At 38.4% G+C, this 22,332-nt stretch overlaps 1 protein-coding gene across 2 annotated transcripts in view; it reads right to left on the reverse strand.

The window, feature by feature from the left end:
- adamtsl3 (ADAMTS-like 3) overlaps positions 1-22,332 on the reverse strand; it is a 141,999-nt gene that overhangs the window by 64,642 nt on the left and 55,025 nt on the right. For both annotated transcript variants that reach the window (XM_026294328.1, XM_026294330.1), the window contains exon 4: positions 964-1,091. In XM_026294328.1, the coding sequence (XP_026150113.1) occupies positions 964-1,091 (128 nt within the window). The remainder of the gene's footprint in view (positions 1-963; positions 1,092-22,332) is intronic.

Raw genomic sequence — 22,332 nt, forward strand, 5'->3', positions numbered from 1 at the left:
ACGGACTACAAAGTCACTATTAGATGTACTACTATGAGAATGAAAAAACAGATTCATGATAACTAATATAAAAAGGAGTTCAAACTATTTTTTTCAAAACTTTGCTGCCAGATTCAATAATCACTGATCTTCCTTTCATATAATGATCCAGGTTCTCCAAATAAATGAATAATAACAGGGGCCACTTTGACATATTCTGTTAATCTCACAGAAGATAAGGTGTAAGGCTGTAATAAAAATTATGTGAATGTAAATAAGGTTTTATAAGTACATGCCCATTTTATTTATGTTGATTCAGTGTAATAAACAAAATGGAATTTACCTTCTTAGTCTGTTTAGTTTATTACAAATACAATCACAGTGAATGTGATCCTTGAAACAGGCACTTTGCCAGATCATTTTTTCACTCGTCTTTGGTTTTGGTTCCGAATAATTTTGATGAACATGGAAATTTATTAACAGGTCAGCATGTTTGACTGCTCTGAGAGACATTACCACATATATGAATTATCACCCAAAATAAACTGCAATTATCCTTCAATCCTTTAAATATTGTTTTGGGACAGGTAATGAATTCAGTGGTGGTAAGAACTGATATGGGACAATATATTCAGTAAACTTTCTATTTAAGATTTCTGTTACTAATTCTGCCAAATATTAACATTTATTTTGTTTATATCAATATACTGTTGGACAGAGCTGCTTTACAGGTATCCTAAGAATTCAGCAGGAAATGCATCCCTTGAGTAGTTCTGAAAATGTGATCTGTGAGCTGAGCTGATTTGCAGCTCTGACCAGTTGACGGTTTAGTCATGAAACCCTCTCACCCCAGCAGTGAGCAGCAACTCTTCAAGGACTGGATGTTTGAAACTTTTTGTTCATTTTTAATTCAAATATCTCAAAGTATTTCCATATTTCGAATATGCTTTCAAACTGCGCCTTGCTAGGTGTTAAATGACTTACCCTCCATTGAGGCAGCGCCGCAGTGAGTAGGAGGCACCTCCTCCACAGGTTCGAGAGCAGTCGCTCCAGGGTCCCCAGGCATCCCACCCGATGTCTCGATCTTCATCTGAGCGGGTCATCCTGGATGCCTACACGAGGACAGGCACAAATACAAAGGCTACTTACAGTACGTCAAGCACACACTTTAACACCAGGCATATTCTGACCAATTTTCACATTTAACATGTTTTTTTAAAACAGTTATTGAAGAACAGTTTTCACAAGAGTCAAAGACACAAAGAAGCAAAAAGTGCATAGGTTATAAGTTGTTAACAGTGTATGCAAAATCTCTCACGGTGGAGATAAGGAGGTATAGTAGCAAGTAGTTAGTTGATGTGCTGAGCAACTAGAAGATAAATGTGAAAAGTTGACAAACTAAAACTAAACAGCAGATGCACTGGAACAAGAGGTGAGTATAATGTAAGCAGGTTCAGGTATTTCTAGCAGCTTAGCACGTTCATAGGTGTTCAGGCTAGAAGTTAAGAAACTGCAGGCTTTCATACAGAAAAGAGGAAACAGACAGGAAGTGAACATGGAGAGTCACAGAGTTCTATCAACCATCTGGGCAGGAACAGGAGAGAAGCAATTGAGTGTGGGTGGAACTGGCTGGAACAGCTGAAGCATAGACTGGGACAAGGCAGGAAAGCAGAGGTGTGTCAAAATAAAAGCCTTCTACACAGCTTATTTACATGGCAAAAGTTAAAGTTTGACTTAGGCACAAAAACACCGTAGAGTTAGTGATTTTTTTCATTTGGTGTCAACCAGTGAAATATCTCATTCACTGGATGGATCAAGTCCTCCAGGAGCTCCGCTGGGTGATATCACTGAATTGGACCAGTTGGAATTACAGGACACATCATGGACATTGTCCCAAAAAGATTTCGCCTTATACACAGTCATTACAAAAGGAATGGTAGAATTGTAAAACAAATTTTGGGTGTCACACACACAGTAAAGACTTTTTTGCGTTAACAAAATTTAAACCATGATGTTCAATAAACTGTGAAGAGTTGGTGAGCCATGCCAGTAAATCAATACATCTCCAACTCCAGCTCCAGCAAACAAGCCAAACCTGCACAGAGTTCACCATTTCAAAAAGCCTTCAGCCAACTCTGATCTCTGAAAAAAAAAAAAATCGTATTTCATAGTGTATGTCATTTTGTGAGACCTTTGGCTGTTCAGATAACAATAGGTTTTCCTGGAATCAGCAGCACTGCAGAGGAGACGATCCTCAGTGTTGGGAACATAATGTTAGTTCCAGCAGAGTGGAACACTTACTCCAAAACACACACACTGACTTCTGTTTCTGCAGAAGACACTCAGGCAGTGGTGGTTGTGGGGGGAGGGTCAGTAAATGGCAGTTTTATACAAACAGACATATTGTGTAACATTCAGATATACAGGTGTCTCTAATGAAGGGCTTGATGAGTGCATACTGTAACACACACACACACACACACACACACACACTTTTTCACATCTGTATTAATTTTACAGCGGATATATCCAGTAAGGCTGCAATGACCGTACACGTTGAGACTGTGACACCTAACAGTCTGGTCATCTTACTGTCAGCAGTTCACTGGTGTTCAGCTGTGTAGATTTTAAAAGCCTACATGATGTGAGCCATCAGCTGCTAGCTTGTGAATCTGGCTGCCTCCTTAATTGTCCATCATATTTAGCTGACTGGTAGCAGCACAAATATAGCAGATGTCTTTCCATGGTGCTTTTGACATCAGTTAGAATCACTTGTTTCAAAATTTACAATCTAACTCCTAATCTGTACATCCAGTGCTGAATTACACAAAACAATGCACAGAGAGCAGGTGATGCTGATTCTTAAAGGTATACCTTTACAGGAAATGAACATCTCTACTGAGATGTAACAATTAGTAAGAGACACATAATGTGTCTAAGTTACGACTGAATTACTTGAATTAATTCTTCCATCAACCATTTTCCAAACAAGTCGGTGATGTAATTTCTGGTACTTGTACTGGTACTGTACAGTGTGTCACCCAGTGCTGTAATACTGGGAGCACTCTCCTGAGAGAAAGAGTGCAGCATTTAGCTGATGGAGGCTGCAGGTCTCACTCTGCTGAATAATGTGGCTGCTGAAAGGCTAAAGAGAGCCACTGCTTCACCCTCTGTGGTCACAGAGCATCAGCATTACCTCACAGTTCTGTGATATACTCATTCTTTACAGACAAGCAGCCCTACCAAGCTGCGAAACTGTCCATGCATCTCACCCCTGACCTTTATCCTATCTTATCTGCTGTGCTAAAACCCAGATGAGGGAGTGAAGGAGAGGGAGACTTTGATAGAGGGTGGGAAAGATGGAAAGAAAGAGGGTTTTCCTGGCTGTATGTCACCAAAAATAGGAAAATTGGCTTCCCCTGGGTCAGTGATGTCACTGCAGACCCTGTGGTGCCAGAGAAAAAATCTCAGCTCCCATACTGGAGCTGCATGTGTGTAAGAGGAAAATTAAAGCACAATGAAGCATTTATGAAAATAAGTTTGAGAACCAAAGAGCTGAGCCTTCTAAAGTGCTTTTAAATTGTGCCCTTCAACCCATGTCACTGGATCAATAGTCAAAATACATATTTATATAATTCAATAAAGTGTTTTTCCTGGAGTAGCAGTGGTGCAAGCCCTCCATCAAAACAGTTCTTCTCGTGTCAGTAAAACTCAGAGCACAGGAACAAACTCTAATTCCTCTGACTATGTTATTTATGCCTGGTCAACCAGAATTAACATTTCTGACATGCCTCTGCAGGTTTCATTTCACCCTGCCTCCCAGGCGCGGATCACTGGCTGACCTTGGAACTGGCAGAGCAAAACACTTCACAGTCTTCAGCCTTGTTTCATAGTAGATGGAGTCGATCTGTATTTTTGACTGTTCCACTGAGGTGGAACCCTGTATTCTCTCCTTTTTCGCTGCCTGCTGCATCCGAAGAGACAGGGTGATCCGCTAGAGAGGAATTAGACATGTTAGCACTCCGCTAATAGGATAAACCACCTTTTGTTGTCGGGCTCAGCCGGCTAACAGCCATCACAGACCTCCAACAGTAATAACATCGGCATGATGAGAATCTGTCCAGCCAAGGCTTTTTTGGCCTGAGCAGCCAGTCAGACCTATTGTGTGAGCTCTGCATAGTTCAGTATCAGCAATTTGTGTCCACTGACAACCCAGATGACCTGGATGCATACAGCCTATTTCCCAGTTTACCATAACGCTGCTATGTAAATTGCATGTGGTTTTTGCTGATGTGAACGCCTGGATTATTTTACCTTCCTAGACCCCTAAAAACAGTTCAAATGTCAGACTCTGAAGTCTTTTGTTGAAGTCAACATGCAGCATGCAAACATGCAATGCCATAAAATTTGGGGGCAAGTTTAAAGTGATTTAAACATTTAATTTTGTTTCTCCTTTGTAAAGTCAGACATTTTAGGAAATTAAACTATTAAGAAAAAAACAAACCCTTTTTTCTAAGAAGTTCCTTCAGATTGTTCTCTACTGGTTTCCATTAGAAGGTAACATCTGTGCACTTTTGCCTGACTGTGAAATCAGTCAGGGTCACAAATGTCTTTGGCAGGACCTCCTCACATGTTTTGGAGCTTATTCCTACTAAACGTACTAGAAGAAACTTCCACACACTAACTTTAGTAGAAATTGGACAGACAATAGTGAGATTGATTTTAACACGTGTTTGGACACACACCTTTGGATCAGTCCATCATTCATTTATTCACTCATTCAGTTATCCATTCATTTATTGCTCCACTGATTTATTCATTGATTCTATAATTCCTTCTTTTGCTCAATTAATCTGAAATTACACCATAGTGTTTCCTCTTTGTCTGGGAATCATGAAACATGTGCAAGTGCAAATCCTATCGGGCTGCTTCACACTTGATCTCCTACAGAGTTTCAGGGCGGGTAAACAGACTTGCATCACTTTGTTTGGTTGTAGCAGCTCATGCGGAGTGAAAACAGCCAGCAGCATTCATCTCAGCTTGAGTACTGATACGTGAGTGTGTCTAATGGGTTTAGAAACTGCCTGACTCTATTTACGAATGAGGCTGTTGAACACAGGATGTAATCTACTACTTATGAACTCTGCTTACTGTACTTTCAACTGGCTTATGTACTTCACTGTAGGTGGTTGCATTCTGTCTCAAAGGATTTTTATTTTGATCCATATTGTTAGTGTAAATTACCCTTAAAGTCAGGGTGGACTCTTTTCCCTTGGGTGGGATCTACATGTCTGCTAGAAAGTTTATATGAAAGTAATCCTCATTAGCAAGTGATGCTTAATAAAACATTTAATTACTGTTAATAAAACTGCAAAGAAGTCTCTGTGATGTAAAATAAAAATGAGAAAGCAGAGGTCAGGCTTGTGGATAGGAACAAGATTTGCATTCAGCCCTAGTCAGACCCATCTCATATTTCTAGTCTAGTGCTGAAATTGTAGGACCAGTCCACCAGAACTCCTCAACCACAAATCATAAATGCATTAATTCCATACATTGAATTTGCATGCTGTACAGTTTTCAGTTTTTAATTATAATTTAATTAGTTTCCATTTATTTAATTTATGTATGGTATAAAATCCATTAGCAACCTTAGCACATTTAGGCTGCCAGTTAACTTCTTCAGCTTTGGAAACAGACCATTCTGGCACTGGATTAGGGAGGTCCTAAGATTTCGCCATCTTTCTGATATGGACGAGCTGACATTGACTCTGAACTCCTCCTGATGAGTCTGTCTCTGTGGTCATTTGGATCAGTGGCTTTGCTGTACTAGGTAGCCTGAAGCATACTGAAACCTTTAGCAGCTACATGCAAACACAACTGAGGAATCGTGAATGCGATGTGAAAACTATGTCTAAGTATAAAAAAAGATTCAGGCAGAATAGTTTACTTAAAGTTTCATTTGCTGATGTTAAATGATTTTATATAAACTTAATTCATGTAAGAAAATGCACACTCTACACTCAATCCAAAGAATACGTGCATTTTCTTTCCTCTCCATCCATTTTCTCTCTCTACACAGCATCAGGGATAATCCTGCTAAAATTTACAGTAATTCATTCAAAGCTTCAAGATTAACACAGCTGCGAGACAGATTTTTTTCTTGCAGTGTAGATATATAACAAGGAATTGCTTTGACCTGTTAAGTCCGTCTCATTCATATGGCTGGCAGGGTGGACTCTGGACTCATTATAAACGATTAAGCTCATTCCCTGGCTGAGTGCAGCAGAGCCCTCGCACTAGGAGACCAGGCCTCAAAATGCCATGACAAGTGTAGAACCCTACAGCAGCAGCCCTGACCAGCACCACTCTGAGGCCTTCATACACAACCCTTAGCAGACATTATGGTGAGCTGTACATGTCTCCTTACCAGATTTAACATGAGACTTGTCAATGACATCATGTATAGCAACAGGACAAATAATAACAACCTATAAAACATTTAATGACTCTGCAGGGAAGCTGTATTGAATCACAGTGATGGAAGTGCCAAATGGTTACTTTAGGCTGGCCAAGTGAAAAATTACCTCTATCTCTCTCCTTAGCTCTTAGTCTTTTGTTGTTTTGAGCACTTGGTCGTAAAACATTTTGCATCCCCTGGGTTTTGGTGATGTGGAAATGAAACTCACTGAGTTTTACTGAGGATGATGGAGTCATGCATCGTCTAAAAAAATGGTCCTTAAAAGCATATGTTGACTATACTTTATTTTTTTTTAAAGACTGAGAAAGTAAAACTGGCCTTGACACAAGAATTGCCAGAATTGGTCAACACATGCCTGTATATGTTTCATGGCAAATAATCTCTGAAAATTATGGCTGTTGACTCTTAGAAGCACAGGTGGATGTAATGTGATGGTAGAACCTCTCACAGGCCCCTTTGCCCTGCACCATCTTAACGTCTAACTGTGCTTGGACAAGCACGGAAAGAAAATGTCTTTCAATATTGAGGAGCTTCTCTGATTCAGAGTATCTATGTGTGTTTTGCTGCTGTCTTTATTTGCAGCATAGAGAACAGAGAGAGAAATAGAGAAATGTATTACAAGGCATGATCACATGACCCAGACTCTGTTCTCCAGTGGATTCTCACAGGAACCTCTTCTGCAGGAGATAATCTAGTACAATGCTGCAGGAGATAAAGTGGGACAAGCAGCCACCTGTCTGCCCTTTGGTGCAGCGACCTGTCCCTGGGGACGCACACAGTCTTTAGCCATAGACTCTTTTTCTGTCAAACTCCCACTGCAGTTGGGGCACTTCTATTAATTTATTAGTTATCTATTAATGACATTAAAAAGTCATTACAAATTTAAGAAAATCAAAAATCAAATCAGGTTTTCTGAGTTTACTGCCAGTTGACCTGCAGCCTACAGCCTGTTCAGTAAGCAGCTTCTGCTACTTATGTATCTGATAATCATCTGATTTGATCTATGCAAGACCAAAGCAGACATTTGAAAACTCAAAGATGACAGCCTTGTGACAGGCTGATGGCCTAGATAGTGTACATCTGCAGAAAACAGTGTCTATCCATATACAGTACATTTATAAATATTATTATATAATATGCATTGCTTTATTGACACAGCCAGCACATTATGTCATTTAATGTGGTCTTTATGCCTGAGAGCAGAAGTATTGTATTGTGTGTATTCAGTCATAGACTCTTTTGTGAAAGAAGTGGCCATTTAAAGCAAATCGTTGTACGGTGAGAGTTTAGATTTTGTAGAAGAGCATCTGCTGTTTGAGGGACCTTTTAATTCAAGCAGACATGGATTCTGCTGAGAAGGCTAATCGCCCACACACGAACATTAGTTACATCAGGTGGTTGGGATGATGGAGCAGCATCACAGCAGCAAAGGTCTTTAGCACAAGGACAGTCTTGGCTCTATAGGTGCGGAGCAGAGAATGAGCCAGCCATTGTAAAACATATGATGTGATGTGGCTGAAGCTGATCAGACAAGTGCAAATTCAGTGCAATGCCTGAACTAATAATTACTATGATTCATATTTCATAATAAAGCTCTCCCCAATATCAGTACAAACATTTGTGATCTAGAAACAAGACAACATCCGTTCCCAAAGAAAAACTTGACCATTGTCCCATCGGAGGCAAATCACATTCTAATTTTTTAGTGAACGGATGCCTGAGCAGATTTTTTCTTACCTTTTTGATCCTGAAATTATTGAATATTTACACTTCAAACCATTACAAACAGAGACATGTAAACGATGAAGTATGAGACTCATCCTACAGAGGATGTCTTTCCGGAGCTCTGTTCCAGTATATCAGCTTTGGTGTGGTATTTTAATGTGTGTTTCTATTTTGCCTATATATTGGGAATTTTGTTGTCCTCTGGGTTCTACCAAGTCAGATTGAGACAATAAAAGTGAGTACAGCTAAGATACAATTTCTAAAACCCTCAATGTAGGAACACAATTAGAGTAAACACATGGGGTCAAACCTGATCCCAGAAGTAAATGTGTGCATTGAGATAGATGTTTAGAACAGCCAGTTTGGATACAAATTTACCTATTTATCTTTGTTTTTCCACCCAGGTACATTTATCATAACTGTTTGTTTGCAACTTGTTCACCCCAGTTTACAACCTGATAGTCTGAGGATTTGACAGACTTTGTTTAGTGACTACAGTCCTTTTTTTTATAGACGAGTAGACATTAAAATGTCATGCTAGACTTTGGGGTCTGTACAGCACAATTTAGTTCCACCAGAGTCAGTGTGGGGAGTTGTGTGTGTTTTATATGTGTCGTTGCAGACCTGCAATTAATGTGTTTTTAATTAGAACATGTATTTTTTAATCTTAAAGGTTACAATGGGTGTTTGTTATTGTCAACAAATCCCATTAAAAGAGAGAAACTGTTAGTCCATGTCTTTCATGACGTCCTTACACTCTCTCTCTAAAAGGCTCAGTAATTTCTTAAAAGTGTTTTCCACTGCAGTTTTTAGTAAATATTACTGAAACAGAAGGAAATTTACTTCGTCAGTGCAAAGTTTGTAGAAAGAAAGAATTTATGAACATAAGGGAATTAAATTTTTATATTAAATTAAACTACTAAAGATTTTTGTATTTACTTATTGGCTTTTGGAATGGCAGCCATTACACTGCATTTAAATGTTTTATACTGTATTGGCTTTATAGTGCTATATAGTAGCTTTGGCTGACACCCAAGAAATAATGCTGTCCTGTTGGAACGCATGATTTGGACTGTGTTTTTTTAATCGATTTTGTCTTTTTTCTGTTTTTTCTTTGGCCAATTTTTTCTGAGGAGATTAACCCCTTAAATGGTGGTTTGCCCTCTAACTCCCTCCCCACTACCTACAGTACTTATTGATCAATGCATAGATCATTGACTTCCACTTGCAGGTTACTGAGCAGGCTGATGGTTTGCTGAGCTGCTTCCAGCTGTTTAGATGAAAGCACCAGGCTCATTACCTGTACGACAGCAGCTAGCTCAGCATTCACACATCGACGCATACATGAAAAATTACACAATTACATATGCACTTGCACAAACACAATTCTATCTTAGTTCTTCAGCTTCAGCCCTGCAAGCAAACAGCTATGCTAGAGGCTGACAGCTGTGGTCTGCCTCATCACACTCTTTGCATCCAAGTAGACAAGTGCATCTATGCAAAACATAGAAATATACAATTGAAACAGTTTGGAATTTATGCAAAACACCATTAAGTATTCACTGGGCTGCTGCCAGTAATAGGAATTGAGAGAAGAAAAAAAAAAGCCAAATCTTCTTACCCTTCTGCCACACACAACTTTTAAACCAAGCAGGCAATTAAGCACTTTACACAAACACTGTAATTATTTTTCTGCTTCCTAATCAACATTTTGAAGTTTCTCTGCAGCCTCAGTGAGGTGAGGCAGACCATTGACTTTTGAGGTTTTGAAAGATCCAAGGGTTCAGCCAGTTTGGTTTATCATTATCCCCCATTTCAAGTATTATCCATGAATACAATACCTGTATGAGCAACATGAAGAGAAACTCAAGGATTTTAGTTGGAAATTTTACTCATTTTAGTATTGACTTAGCTTAGATTAGCAGTAATGAAGATAAAAAAAAACAAATTAAACAAATCTTATAAAAAAAAAAAAAAAAAGAATTGGTGCGTGAGTTTTAGTTTGATGTATTTACTTTTTCCTAACTGAATAAAACAAACATTTAAAATGACATGACAGTGGTTTGTACTTAGTATTGACAGGTCTGTGCTGTTTGCTGCTGGACAAAAATAACATGCAGAACACCTCTTCACTTTGTTTTAGGCAATGAATGTGTGATTAATGTGTCATTTTTGCCATTAATGTGGCAAGATTACACAATTAGCAACTTAAAAACTACTACAACTATGTCAAATAACATTTCAACTAAGTATTATTGCTGTATTGTAAGGCCTTTTAAAGTCATGTAAAAACTACTTAAACCTATTTAATCATGGAGAGGATGCAGTATATCAAATTATGTTTTTTCTGCTGACCAAAACCCCAGTAATCCTTCCCCTGTTTGAAAGCCAAAAGTATCCAGAAATTAATTCTGGCCTTTTTATGGTTATGGAAAAGGTTGTTTTTCTCCTGCAGTTTCACAACTTTCAGTATTAAACTCGTTTTGTAAATTTATCCTCCCCCAAAGAAGCAGGTGTGTAAAACTAGCCAATTACAATGTAAATGTGATTCTGTGATATTTGAATGAAACATTAAGCATTATTGTGTTTTTCATTTATTTATGAGGGTAAACTGTATCATAATGTGTATTGCATTTCACTTCTATTTCCTTGTTTAATTTTTTCATTAAAAATGCATTTAAAATCATATTCAGCTGCTTCAAATACCTTGAACTATATCTTATTTTATCCCCTTTGGTTCTGCATAATTCTTGTTCTTCTTATGGGTTATGCAGTGTTGCTATAAAAGAAAATCTATTACCATGTCAACATACGTTTGTCATTCCACTCTACACTTGCCTACTGGGCTAAAACAGAGCCCCACAGAAACACTTAAGCAAGCGCACTCAGCATATACAGTAAGCACTTGACCACAAGCACCAGCTCTTAGACAGACCTATTTTATAAGGCACATGTAACAAGAGTCTTGGCACTAAGCAACTGGGAGCAACTACTCGACTGCTCACAGCCAGGAGGAAGTGGCACAGTGAGCTGTAGCTGCACATAAATGACAGACAAACTCAGAACAGAAGAGAAGGTTTCACAGGGAAAGACTATGGGGAACATGCAGGCATCGAGGATAAGATTCATTATTAACGGAACATGTGATTTGCCCTCGATCGAAAACCTCATACTACAATGACTACAGGAAAAATCCAACACGCCCTCCTGTCAAGCTGCAAAGCTGCCTTTGCCCAAGGACAGCACAGGCTCTGAAGAAGTAATCAAGACAAAAAGGACAGACATAAATTTTTAACTGATAGAAGACAGCCTCAGGCAACAAAATCACATTAATATGAAAGCAAATGAGCAAGGAAAAATGTATTAGTGATTAGGCACAAGGTAAGTTGGCTAAGATAAGCTAGAGATTGGGAAATGTGAGGGAGAAATTCAGAGACATTTGGCTCCCAAGACGTGATGTATTTTGTTCCCATATCCAGCAATTTCTTTTAGCTTGAAATACAGACTGTACTGTGTGAGCTAGGTGATGCATATTGAATGAGAAAGATTAGATACACTCAGCTTACAGTAAAAGGGTGAATAATAAGGATGGAGGAACATGATATGCTCTGCAGGGCCGGGTGCACTGAGATTTTTAGTCATATCCACCATTAGATTTGCTTATGAAGTTTAAAATCTTGGGTACGACTTATTACAGATTTCATTAAAAACAACATCTGAAGCTGTAGCTAACAATGCACAAGTTCACAAGCACCGTTTCTGTAGGCAAAACTGCATCACAAAAATAGTTTTTCCTGACTTTGAAGTCATTTCAAGCCACCAGAGCCCGAAGCAGTTGTTGAGTCCAACACAGGAATAACTTCTAAACATTGACCATGAACTGCAACAGCTCTGGTTTGTGCCATCCCAGGAACTTTTCTATCATGCCCCCATCTCTTTCTCTTTATTTCTTGGGACTTTGCTATTGTCAACTACAAAATAAAAAAGCATAAAATGCCACAAAAATAATTGTTACAAAAAACTGAGAATGGGTGAAATGACATATTTATCAGTGCAGTATAGAGCCATTAAAGTCATTTACCGATGTCTGTATATCTAGAACAATATCTATGCATGGCAACTATGGTATGGTGAAACAAAAATATGGATAAGATCAGACATCTACAACAGCCTGAAACTGGATTGCATGTCTTTACCTTTGACTTCAGCCTCAGCATCAGTCTATAGATCCTCTGGCATTACTGTACCTCTGGACAAACCTGGCAGCAGCAGACTCTTTTTAAATCCCTTCCATCCCACTCCCTCTCAAAAATACCTGCTCTTTTTCTCTCTCTCACACACACACACACGCACACACACAAAATAAAAAACAACATATCCATTAGAAACAGCAACAGCTATTGTCTGTATGACAATGCTGCAACCAGCGTCCCATATCTGTACCTGCTGTACGAGTGTGTGCACCCACCCACACTGCTGCTGGCAGGTCTATTTCAGAAATGTTTTAACTTCTTTAAGTTTAGCACTGGACAGCTTTTCATGACTACAAGTTTTTTTGCACTAATATCACTGTCACACAGGGGGTCTTTCCTTTCACCAGGCCATTTCTCTACGTCCTTTTGTGAAGTATTGTTCAGATTTCAACAACCTGTGAAACAGTAATTTTGCTCTTCATTGACTTTTAATTATATTTCAGCTCCTAAGCAGCAAACAATCTGTTCATACCTGCCTGAGGAGATTAGCATGGGGAACTCGACTAAATATGTGTGTGTGTGTGTGTGTGTGTGTGTGTGTGTGTGTAAGAGGGAGTGAGAGAAAGATCGGAAGACATAGAGGACACAGAGCCTGAAGCTGGTTAGAGAAGCCTCTCGAAGGAATCTAACAATATTCCTCCATTTAAAAAATAAATCGTAAGAGAGCCGTGATGGAAGAGTGATTCTTCACAGATGCAGCCATTCATGTTCGTTTGTCTTAAAACAACACAAATGGAGGAGCAAAACTGAGCCTTCACACTCTACCAGCAATTCTTATTATACCTGCAGCTCAGGAACAGCTGCTTAATGTTTAGATAGTCAACTAATCAGCTGATCCAGAAACCAGTGAGTTGAACTTGTCTTTGTCATCTAATATTAAGAGCTGGCCATGGGTATTCTTAGTATGACTTTGAGAAGGTTTAGCTCCATTGTTTGGTCAATGTTAAGGTCAAAGGTATTGTTTCCCTTGGTTATATTAAGTAGACATCTAACAAAATCTGAGTTTACAGTTGTGTCTCCTCAACACTTGCATTTAGTTCAGTCAGCTACTGTAATGATTTTACTATGTGAGTGCAGAATATACACAAGTTTGATATTTGGTATAAGCCTCTGTCCTAGTGACCGTATGACTATGACTATGAGAGTTATAGTGAGGTTTTCACAGCATTAGCATTATTGCATCAGGCGCTGCACAGCAAAATAGCGTCTGATGCTCTGATGGCTTTTTGAGGACACCCACATATTTCAAAGGGTGCACTGGATATATGTGTGTTAATGAGAAGAGGATTTCATGTGAGAACAGCAGAAATTTGCCTAAACTAGCCTACAGACTTTGCTTCAGTAGTATTCATAACATTATTAATAGAGCAACAAAAAAATTCATGACTTTCCCATTTAAAGAAAATAGATTCTGGCAGATGCTACATTTCAACTTACATCTGTTACAAAGTAAGAACAAAATTCACATGAAAAAGTCCTGACTAACTGTGTGAAAATGGAGAAAAGAAAGGAGCCAGCTGCTGCAGCAGAGGAGACGCTGTTGGTGCCTCTACAGCCGCTGGAGGGCAGAGAGGAGCTGTTCTGCTCTCTACTGACGTTCTCTAACAGATACTTGTTCTAAATGGGCACATTCACTGGCTCAGGGCCTGGGGTTGGCCCACCTGGACTGGGTCTACCAGTTTGTGAACAGTAAAAAACACAACAATTGAATAAAATGAAAAATAACATGATGAATTGGTTAATGTTACCAAAGGGTGCACCTTGGCACATATTTCTGCAGTATCTGCATGACAGCTACTGTAGAGTTCCCGGTGAGAACAGCTTTGCTGGATGTTGACTATTGTGTTAGTTGTGAACAGCAGAAAAATCAAGGCAACCTTTTGTGTTACTGATTTGTTACCAACATTAGAGGTTTCATACTGAATGAATGAGTTAGCTGAGAAGAATGACTGATGATATTAGATGATTCTCAGTGTTAGGGAACTAAGTATCACTCACTCAACTGAGTTCAATCGCCACCACTTCACAACAGCTTCTGGTCTTTTTAGATCTTCGGAAGATCTTTCAAATTGAACTACACCGCAACAGTTCTTGTTATTTAACTCTGATACTGAGAAATCCTGTGAGTTGATATGAGTGAACTCTAGAATGAGTCATGTTTACCAGCATGGCTGGTCAGTCTGTGCTGCTTCATACAAGAAGATACCAAAGAGATGAGACACACAGAAGTCCTAATGTGGGTGGATGTGAATGTATGACACAATGTTCTGCTCGGATACAGCTGACAACAAGCTTTTCATTTTTATATTAAAACCGTTTCGGCTGAGCAGAATGTATACAACACATAAACACTGACTCAGACAAATCCAGATGCTTGGAAATGCTACCAAGACCCAACATTTTAGAGGCCCGTTAAACCACCCACTCACCACCAGTCATCAGTCAGGACCAAACATTTACTGAGAGTCCTGTTTCCCTGAACACTGCTCTGGGTACACAAGCTTTGGCTAGTCAAATCGCTGGTTAATTTGTTCTGCAATAATTCTTACGGCCAAGCAGGAAACATAAACTGTATTTGTAAGAAACAGGAGGCTCTCACGGTAATTCACTTGTCTGTGTGTGACGGGGGAGCTGCTCTCACGGTGCCTCAGGGTGATCATATGATTGAGCCACACACAGGAAAAAAAAAAAAAAAAAAAAAAAGCAGCTGCTGATTATCATTTGAAAAGGTCTGTAGAAACACTGGATGTTTTTATTGTACTTCTCTGCAAAAAAATAATAGGACTCTTCAACATCCTGTCCTTGTTGACAGTGGAAGCACTTTAGTTTATCTAGTTGAAGCAGTTTATCATGTTAACTTAATCAGAGAGTTATTTGTGTCATGAGTTATTTTGTAAGGTTTACCTCAGTTTGCTCTTTTGACCAGCAGCTGCTGGCCTCTGTGGACCCTGTGAGATATAGGATTTTGATTCATATCCCTTTTGTCTCTGTAGGTAAACATTAAAATTTTAACATTAAAACATTCTTCTAACAAGTCTGTGAAACATTAAATGCAACAGGCTTCACTGCTGGGCATCTGAGTGCTACTGTAACATCTAATGCTTCTTTATATTATCCACACCATAAATATTCATGCTCTTGGCTATATTTCAGTATAAATCTATTTATGATAACTTCCCATTTAATTGCTCTAAACACATTGTTTTATGAGTTTAAAGGACGTCTGAGGTCATGTCCAGATGTAAAAAAGTTGCAGATCCAAATTAGGTTTATAAATTTGATCATGTTGAGATCAGTGTTGATTCTGGAAGCTACTTTCATATCAAACTAACCAAACTAAACAGAAAACTGAACAAAGGTGCATAATAACTATAATAACTAACCACACAAAATGTAAGTGTAAACTGTGAAGTATGTCATTAAAGATTCACAACACAATTGACTCATAACATCTTAAGAGACATTAAAGTAGATCATTTATGCGGAATCACAACACATTTTTAACACGTACAGTACTGACTGTGGTAACACATTCAAATCAGCTCTCTACCATTTCACTATAAAATTAACATAGCAATACAGTCATAGTATACAGATTTTCTTTCCTCTTCTGCCTTTTGCAGTTGAAAAGCCACAAAATTGGTCCACCCTAAGGAGGTGACGCTGAATGGACAGACCATTTAGATCGACATGGCTGGTTACTCTTGCTCTCAGCAGGTAGAGCTCCAATCTGTTTTTGTGACTCTGCGATCACTTACTTACCACACACATATTCCTCACACGTTTTATTCAACTAACGTTCACAAAAACCTTCAAATCCCTACATTACATGTGTGCAAATTAATAATGAGCTACATTGACCTGTACATTTTACAACCAGAGGGAAATTGTAATTGTGGGAATATAAAAGGGCCTGAAGTTTTTGCTATGCAAACTGAAAATCAGATCAGATGTCAGCATTTTTGAAACCTGCCAAACATGGAAGACTGTCAAATTCATTGACTCTGGAGAGTGTTTTGAAACTTGGCTTCAGGAAACACAGAGCAGGTGCTTAAAAGCAAAAGTTTTCAAAAGAGTTGGTTTTAAAATTGGGTCAAATTAATTCTATATTGTGATGGAATTCAAATAAAACAAAATCATTACATGACGGTTATTTGTCCAGCTCTGTCCCAGTTTCAGAGCTCTGATTCAGCACCTACTTCTCTGACTGTTTAAATGGCTCTGCTGTTATGTTTAATTGTCATTGGCATCTGTGGATCCCAGGAGATACAGGATTTATATTCATATCCCCTTTTTTTCTCCAAAGATAAACACTTAAACTAAGAACTTTTACAAAGCACTCTTCTAACAAGTCTGTGAAACAAATCAAACCAAAGTTTTGTGGCTTTGACTGGATTGATTGATTAATTGATTGACTTGGGTTGCTCATAAAAAAAACCCTAAAGTTATATGGCCATAAAAATGTTGACATCTGTCAATGGAGCAGCTGTGCAAGTCGTACAACTCTTAAAACAACATATTTCAAACTTCCGTTACAACAGAACATGATGCCAATGGGCAAAGAAAAACAAACTGTGTAATTAGCAACCAAGCTAAACTAAAAAGCTAATGAGTTTAATCACTGACCATCTGTAAGCTTGTTAGCGTGAAGACCTTTGTTTTCCATTTTTTCAGTAACTTTTTAGCGAACACAATGGCAATCAAACAGAAGTAGAGAGAAAATAAAGAGAATCTCAGGCAGTCACTGTGACTGAGCTCCAGCTGGGCTCTAGCATGTTAGCCAGATGTGTAAAAGGGAGTGAATGTATCAAATGTGCTGTGCAGGGGATGGTTTCTTGTTTTTCATTTTCTAAAGTTAACTGCAATATTTTTATTTTTCTGGCAACACGCCTACCATTTGACATGTGTTAGTGTCAGACACACATATCCTACACTACAGTTCCTCCTGTAGCGTTTCCATCTATGCAACCATTAACTGTAACCTACTGGTTATCCCAAAATGGTTGCAAGGAGGCTGAAGCCAATCCCAGCTGACAGTGGGTGAAAGGCGGAGCCAACCTTAACAGATCACCAGTCTATGGCAGAGCTGACACACAAACTAACAGACAAACAAACACATTTACACCTACAGGCACTTTAGAATCACCAGTCAACCAAACTGCATGTCTGTGGACTGTGGGAGGAAAGTGCAGTACCCACAGAAAACCCACACAGAAACTCACATAAAGGCCCTGATTCAAACCTGGAACCTTCTGGCTAACCACTGCCTCACCGTGCCACCCCTGCACGTGTTTAAAAAACACAGTTTGTACTTCGTACTATGATCTTTCCATAGAGTGGAAATATTTCTCATTCATATTATGCAGCAGGGCTGAACTGCCTGGATGATTCGTGGATGTGATGTGACCTATTTGATTTCACAGATCTCACTCTTTGGCATGAACTATTGTGAGAACCTGTAGAGCTTTTGCTTGCCAGAACATCTGGCTTACTTTTGGGCCTGACTGACATTTTCAGCAACAGCTGTTGATGCAAATATAAAAGAACTCACATTGTCACAGACACTGAGGTCATTAAAGTCAGTGTTGCTCTCAGGGCCATAATCCTCATTTACGTGTAGCTAGTGCGGTTGTGTACACTCTCTGGTAATAGAGCCCTTTCCACCCTCTGGTAGCATCCCAAGTCAATAAGAAAGGCGGCAGGTCAAAGCAGCTGGAGAACAAAATGTACAATGAATTATTCCTTCACCCAAATTAATCAGTAACCAACCACTTCATTTTCTAAACTTTACTGAAAACAATCACAGCAGTAAAAGCATTAAGATCTCTTCTGCTGCATTTCACCTGTTTGATGCAGTGTCAAAGATTTGGTTACCATGTTTTCCTGAGTCAGATGCTTTGAAACAGGGAACTATTTTCAAGATAATTACTGCACATTGATTGAGTGCTTCAGAAAGTATTATTTTCTTGTTTTTTCCATCCATTTGGTAGTCCTCTCAGTATGTATAAAAAAAGGTTTATATACAGCCCACAACCCGACTCAACTTATCGTTTTAGTTGGTGCAGTGGACTGCTGATTAGTGCTGCTATAAGGTGTCTGCCTTTTTAAATGATACTTGCATACTGTAAAATTATGTGCAGAAACTCAGCTGCCATAGGCTAACTTCCAAAACACAGCATCCACCAGGAGCATTATGAAGTGTAAAACAAAACAACTGGATGACTCAGCTGCCTTTGATGTGAATAAATTCCCAGCAAGACTCATTCATCCTTTTCAAAACCCAATTTCTGTCTGCTGTGTTTGGCCTTTACACCTGTGAATGATTGGAGTCATGACCGCGTAAGCAATGAGAATAAATTGCACCCTTGATAGGGGAACTGAACTTGGCTTTGCAATAACTTTTTTTTTCACCTTTAGAAAATGCTTTTTATTTAAATGACAACTCAGACTGATGCAGATCAGCAATAATAATGTGCGATGTGGGGAGTTTCAACAAGAACCCATCTCACCTTCAAGCTTATATTTTTGAAACTGATTAGAGCAATATGCTTTTATATCAAAGTAAAATATGAGATTAGTAAATTCAATTATCATACTGAAAATAACATTAAATAAGTTATAGCCAAATCCAAATTTGGATTATTGTTTTTATTTTTGTATTTATTTTTTCTCAGTATCAATGCCTTATTTATGCATCGCCTTTTACTAGCTGACTAGAAACATCCAATTACAAGTATACACATGCAGGGAAACTGTCAGCTCTCATTATGCTAATATCCTAAGGACAACACTGCTTACTGCTGATTTTTAAGAAACCTCCTCCAAATGTGAATCTATGATATTTTTGTCTTGCAATGACAATATATAATTATCTTTCTCTGATTCAAGCCGATCACTTTACACTGCTAATGCATCTCACCTCCCCTCATCCAGCCTGGATACTATAAATGCCCACGTACTTCCCAAAATATCCAACATCTATGCAGTATCTATACTGCTTCTCCTTAAAGGACATTGAATCATATTTGCTTGCACTGTACTTGAATCCACTTTAGTTAATATGAGGAGATTAAACTGAATCCCTTCATACAACATAAATGAAACAAAAGTGAATTTCTGCATGTTAAATTTAGAACTAAATTTAGAATTAGTCTCTTCAAAATGAGAAACTTATTAAGGCTCTTGCAGTTTAATGTGAAACCTTATGGAACTGTCGGCCACTTTTATAAACATCACATGCTCTATACACAACTGAAAAAGTCCTGCAGGGCATCCACACATTCTTCCTTTTTTTTTTTTTTTTTTTTTATTTAAACACATTTTTTTGTTTTTTTGCATCTACCTCAGAAGAAACATATAACACATATATGACTGTTTCTACCTGCACCACTTTGTACTTCAATATACGCCTTCACCTAATCTTAATGCCACAGTGACTACAGTTACTAGACTTTAATACTTTGCTATTGCTTTTAATAATCTTGAGGCACACATGACATATGGACCCATATTTTACAGGACAGCTGTTGTATTGGGATGGAGACTCATGAGTACCAAGTATAGGATGAACATCAAATGAGGGAACAGAGGAAAAGGGTAAAGAGAGGAGCAGAATAAAAGGTGAAAGGAGGGAAGCCAGAGAAGTAAGTGATTGAGACAGTGATGAAGATCCCTGGGGAGGGACATCAATAGAATGAATGGAGGAAATGAGTCCCAGGACCTGCTGGGCTAATGATGAGGAAACTGAGGAACCCTGCATAGCCCTGTTCTCTCTGATGAAGCTCAAAATAGACACACACCTTCACATGTTTGCTACTATAATTGTGAGGACATCTGCTGATAAAGCTGCCCTCTACCATTTCCATGTCAAACCTTAAACTAAGCTGAATCTGAAACTGAGAAATTTGTGTTTCACTTTAAAAATCAGAAAAAGTATAAAATGTGTTCAAGTAAAATCTTTGTAATTTTTAATTGCCCAGGTGTAATTCACAAAAATGAACCAGAATTGGTTCATAAGGCCCTAATCCAATAAAATAAAATAAATCAATGTATTTATTTATTCAAATCAAAACAAACAAAGTGGTGGGAGGAAGTCTAGTTGAAAATAAGATTTGTTTGAAATGAAAACTAGAAGGCTGCTGTGAAAGCTCCCTTGGCCCATTTGCCATCTGCACTTTTGAGTTCTGTAACTTTATCCACTGGCAATTGTTACAAAAAATTCTAATGTCATTTATGAGCTTATAGTAACACATTATCTTCACAGGCCCAAATAATGTATTTTATACCCCTAACACGCTCACTGGATGCTGGATGTGACCCAGACAACTAGTAAAGCACAAACACACAGTTTGTGAGGGTGTAAGTTTTTGAGGGTGTACCAGCCTGTGCAGAGAAGTTCAGTCAGACCACACACAGCACACATGTGCAAACACTGACTGTCATCAACATATTCCCCTGTCTCTGTGGTTGATCAGTCAGATTATGTTTAAGAAAGTTCAATCCAATGCATGCTTGTCCTCATCACCCTCCCATCAACTTTCCCAAACAGACCCAATTAGGAGTAAAAACTCACAAGGTCCCCTGCTGACTTGTACAACCTACCACATAACAAGTGCCAACACAGGTCAGTAGGCACTTCCATCACAGAAATGGAATGGAAAGTATGGACATTCATATTCCAAACATAGCTTTAGACACACAATGACTGTGATTCTGGCAGCCAGACCTGACTGGAATTGGAATTGGAAAAAAAAAAACTATTTGTCAGTGTCTTCCAAAATATGGGAACTTAATCATAGACATTTTCTGATCTGGCAACTCTGTTGTTACGGCTTGGTTTACTATCGTCTTGCCAATTTTAATGATTGGTAGGCAACACCAATGGAAAAAAGCTCTGTACTTTTTGGTTTTCAGTAGGGCTGCCAACATTAACGCATGAACACATGGGGTCAAACCATTGAAATTAATCGTTTGATAAGGTTTGACCTCATGTTCTGGCTGTCATCACGGCGCAGATGGACAAATATCATTGTGTGATGGCAGAAGACACGACGCCTGGTCTGCTGAATGGCAAGTTTCCAGATGGATGTTTGGATCTGTTTCCTTAAATGAGTTTGTCATGTATTTCTTTATTTCAACACATTTACAGGTAAATCCTAGAATTTTAAATTTGCGATTAAATTTTTTAATTGATTGACAGCAGTGGTTTTCAGTCAAAAGTTAGACACGGCACATAACCCGAATTAAAAACCTCCAACCTTCCATAGAGAAAATGTATGGAGCTTCCATATTTCTGCTTTTGCATTTGAAAGTGCATAGTGTTTGTTTAGTGGTAAAGACAGTCACAATTAACTATCTAACAATAAGCATTTTTTTTTTTTCAAATATTCTTTTTGTTGTGTTTTATTTAATCAGATCCAGAACCTTGATGGAAATTTTGATGGCTTTTTAGAACAAACAGATTGGGTAATAACTCATTTTCCTTTCCCTGTAGGTTCAGCTAACCTGGGACCAGCCTGGATGTCTCGACTGCTTGTGTTTCTTGTTTTGTCTGACTGCTGTGTTTTCTGAACTATTTCCCACAATTACACCATATTACATATATTATTACTACAAAATTACCCAAGTTGGAATTATGAAAGGAAAATGACCCTTGCAGGGGCTGAAATCACTTACATCTGTTTTGAAAACAATGCTACATCCTAAGGATACATTTTTTTTACAAAGATTTATTATCACTGCAGGCAGAAAATGAATATACTTCTTCAAAATGGCACATAAAATATGACAGAACATTCAGTATTCTAGACATGGTGCAAATACAGTAATAATGGGGTTGTTATATATATATATATATATATATATATATATATACACACACATTCATTTATATAGGGG

This window comes from Mastacembelus armatus, chromosome 3 (genome assembly GCF_900324485.2).
Source record: "Mastacembelus armatus chromosome 3, fMasArm1.2, whole genome shotgun sequence".
NCBI classification, from domain to species: Eukaryota; Metazoa; Chordata; class Actinopteri; order Synbranchiformes; family Mastacembelidae; genus Mastacembelus; species Mastacembelus armatus.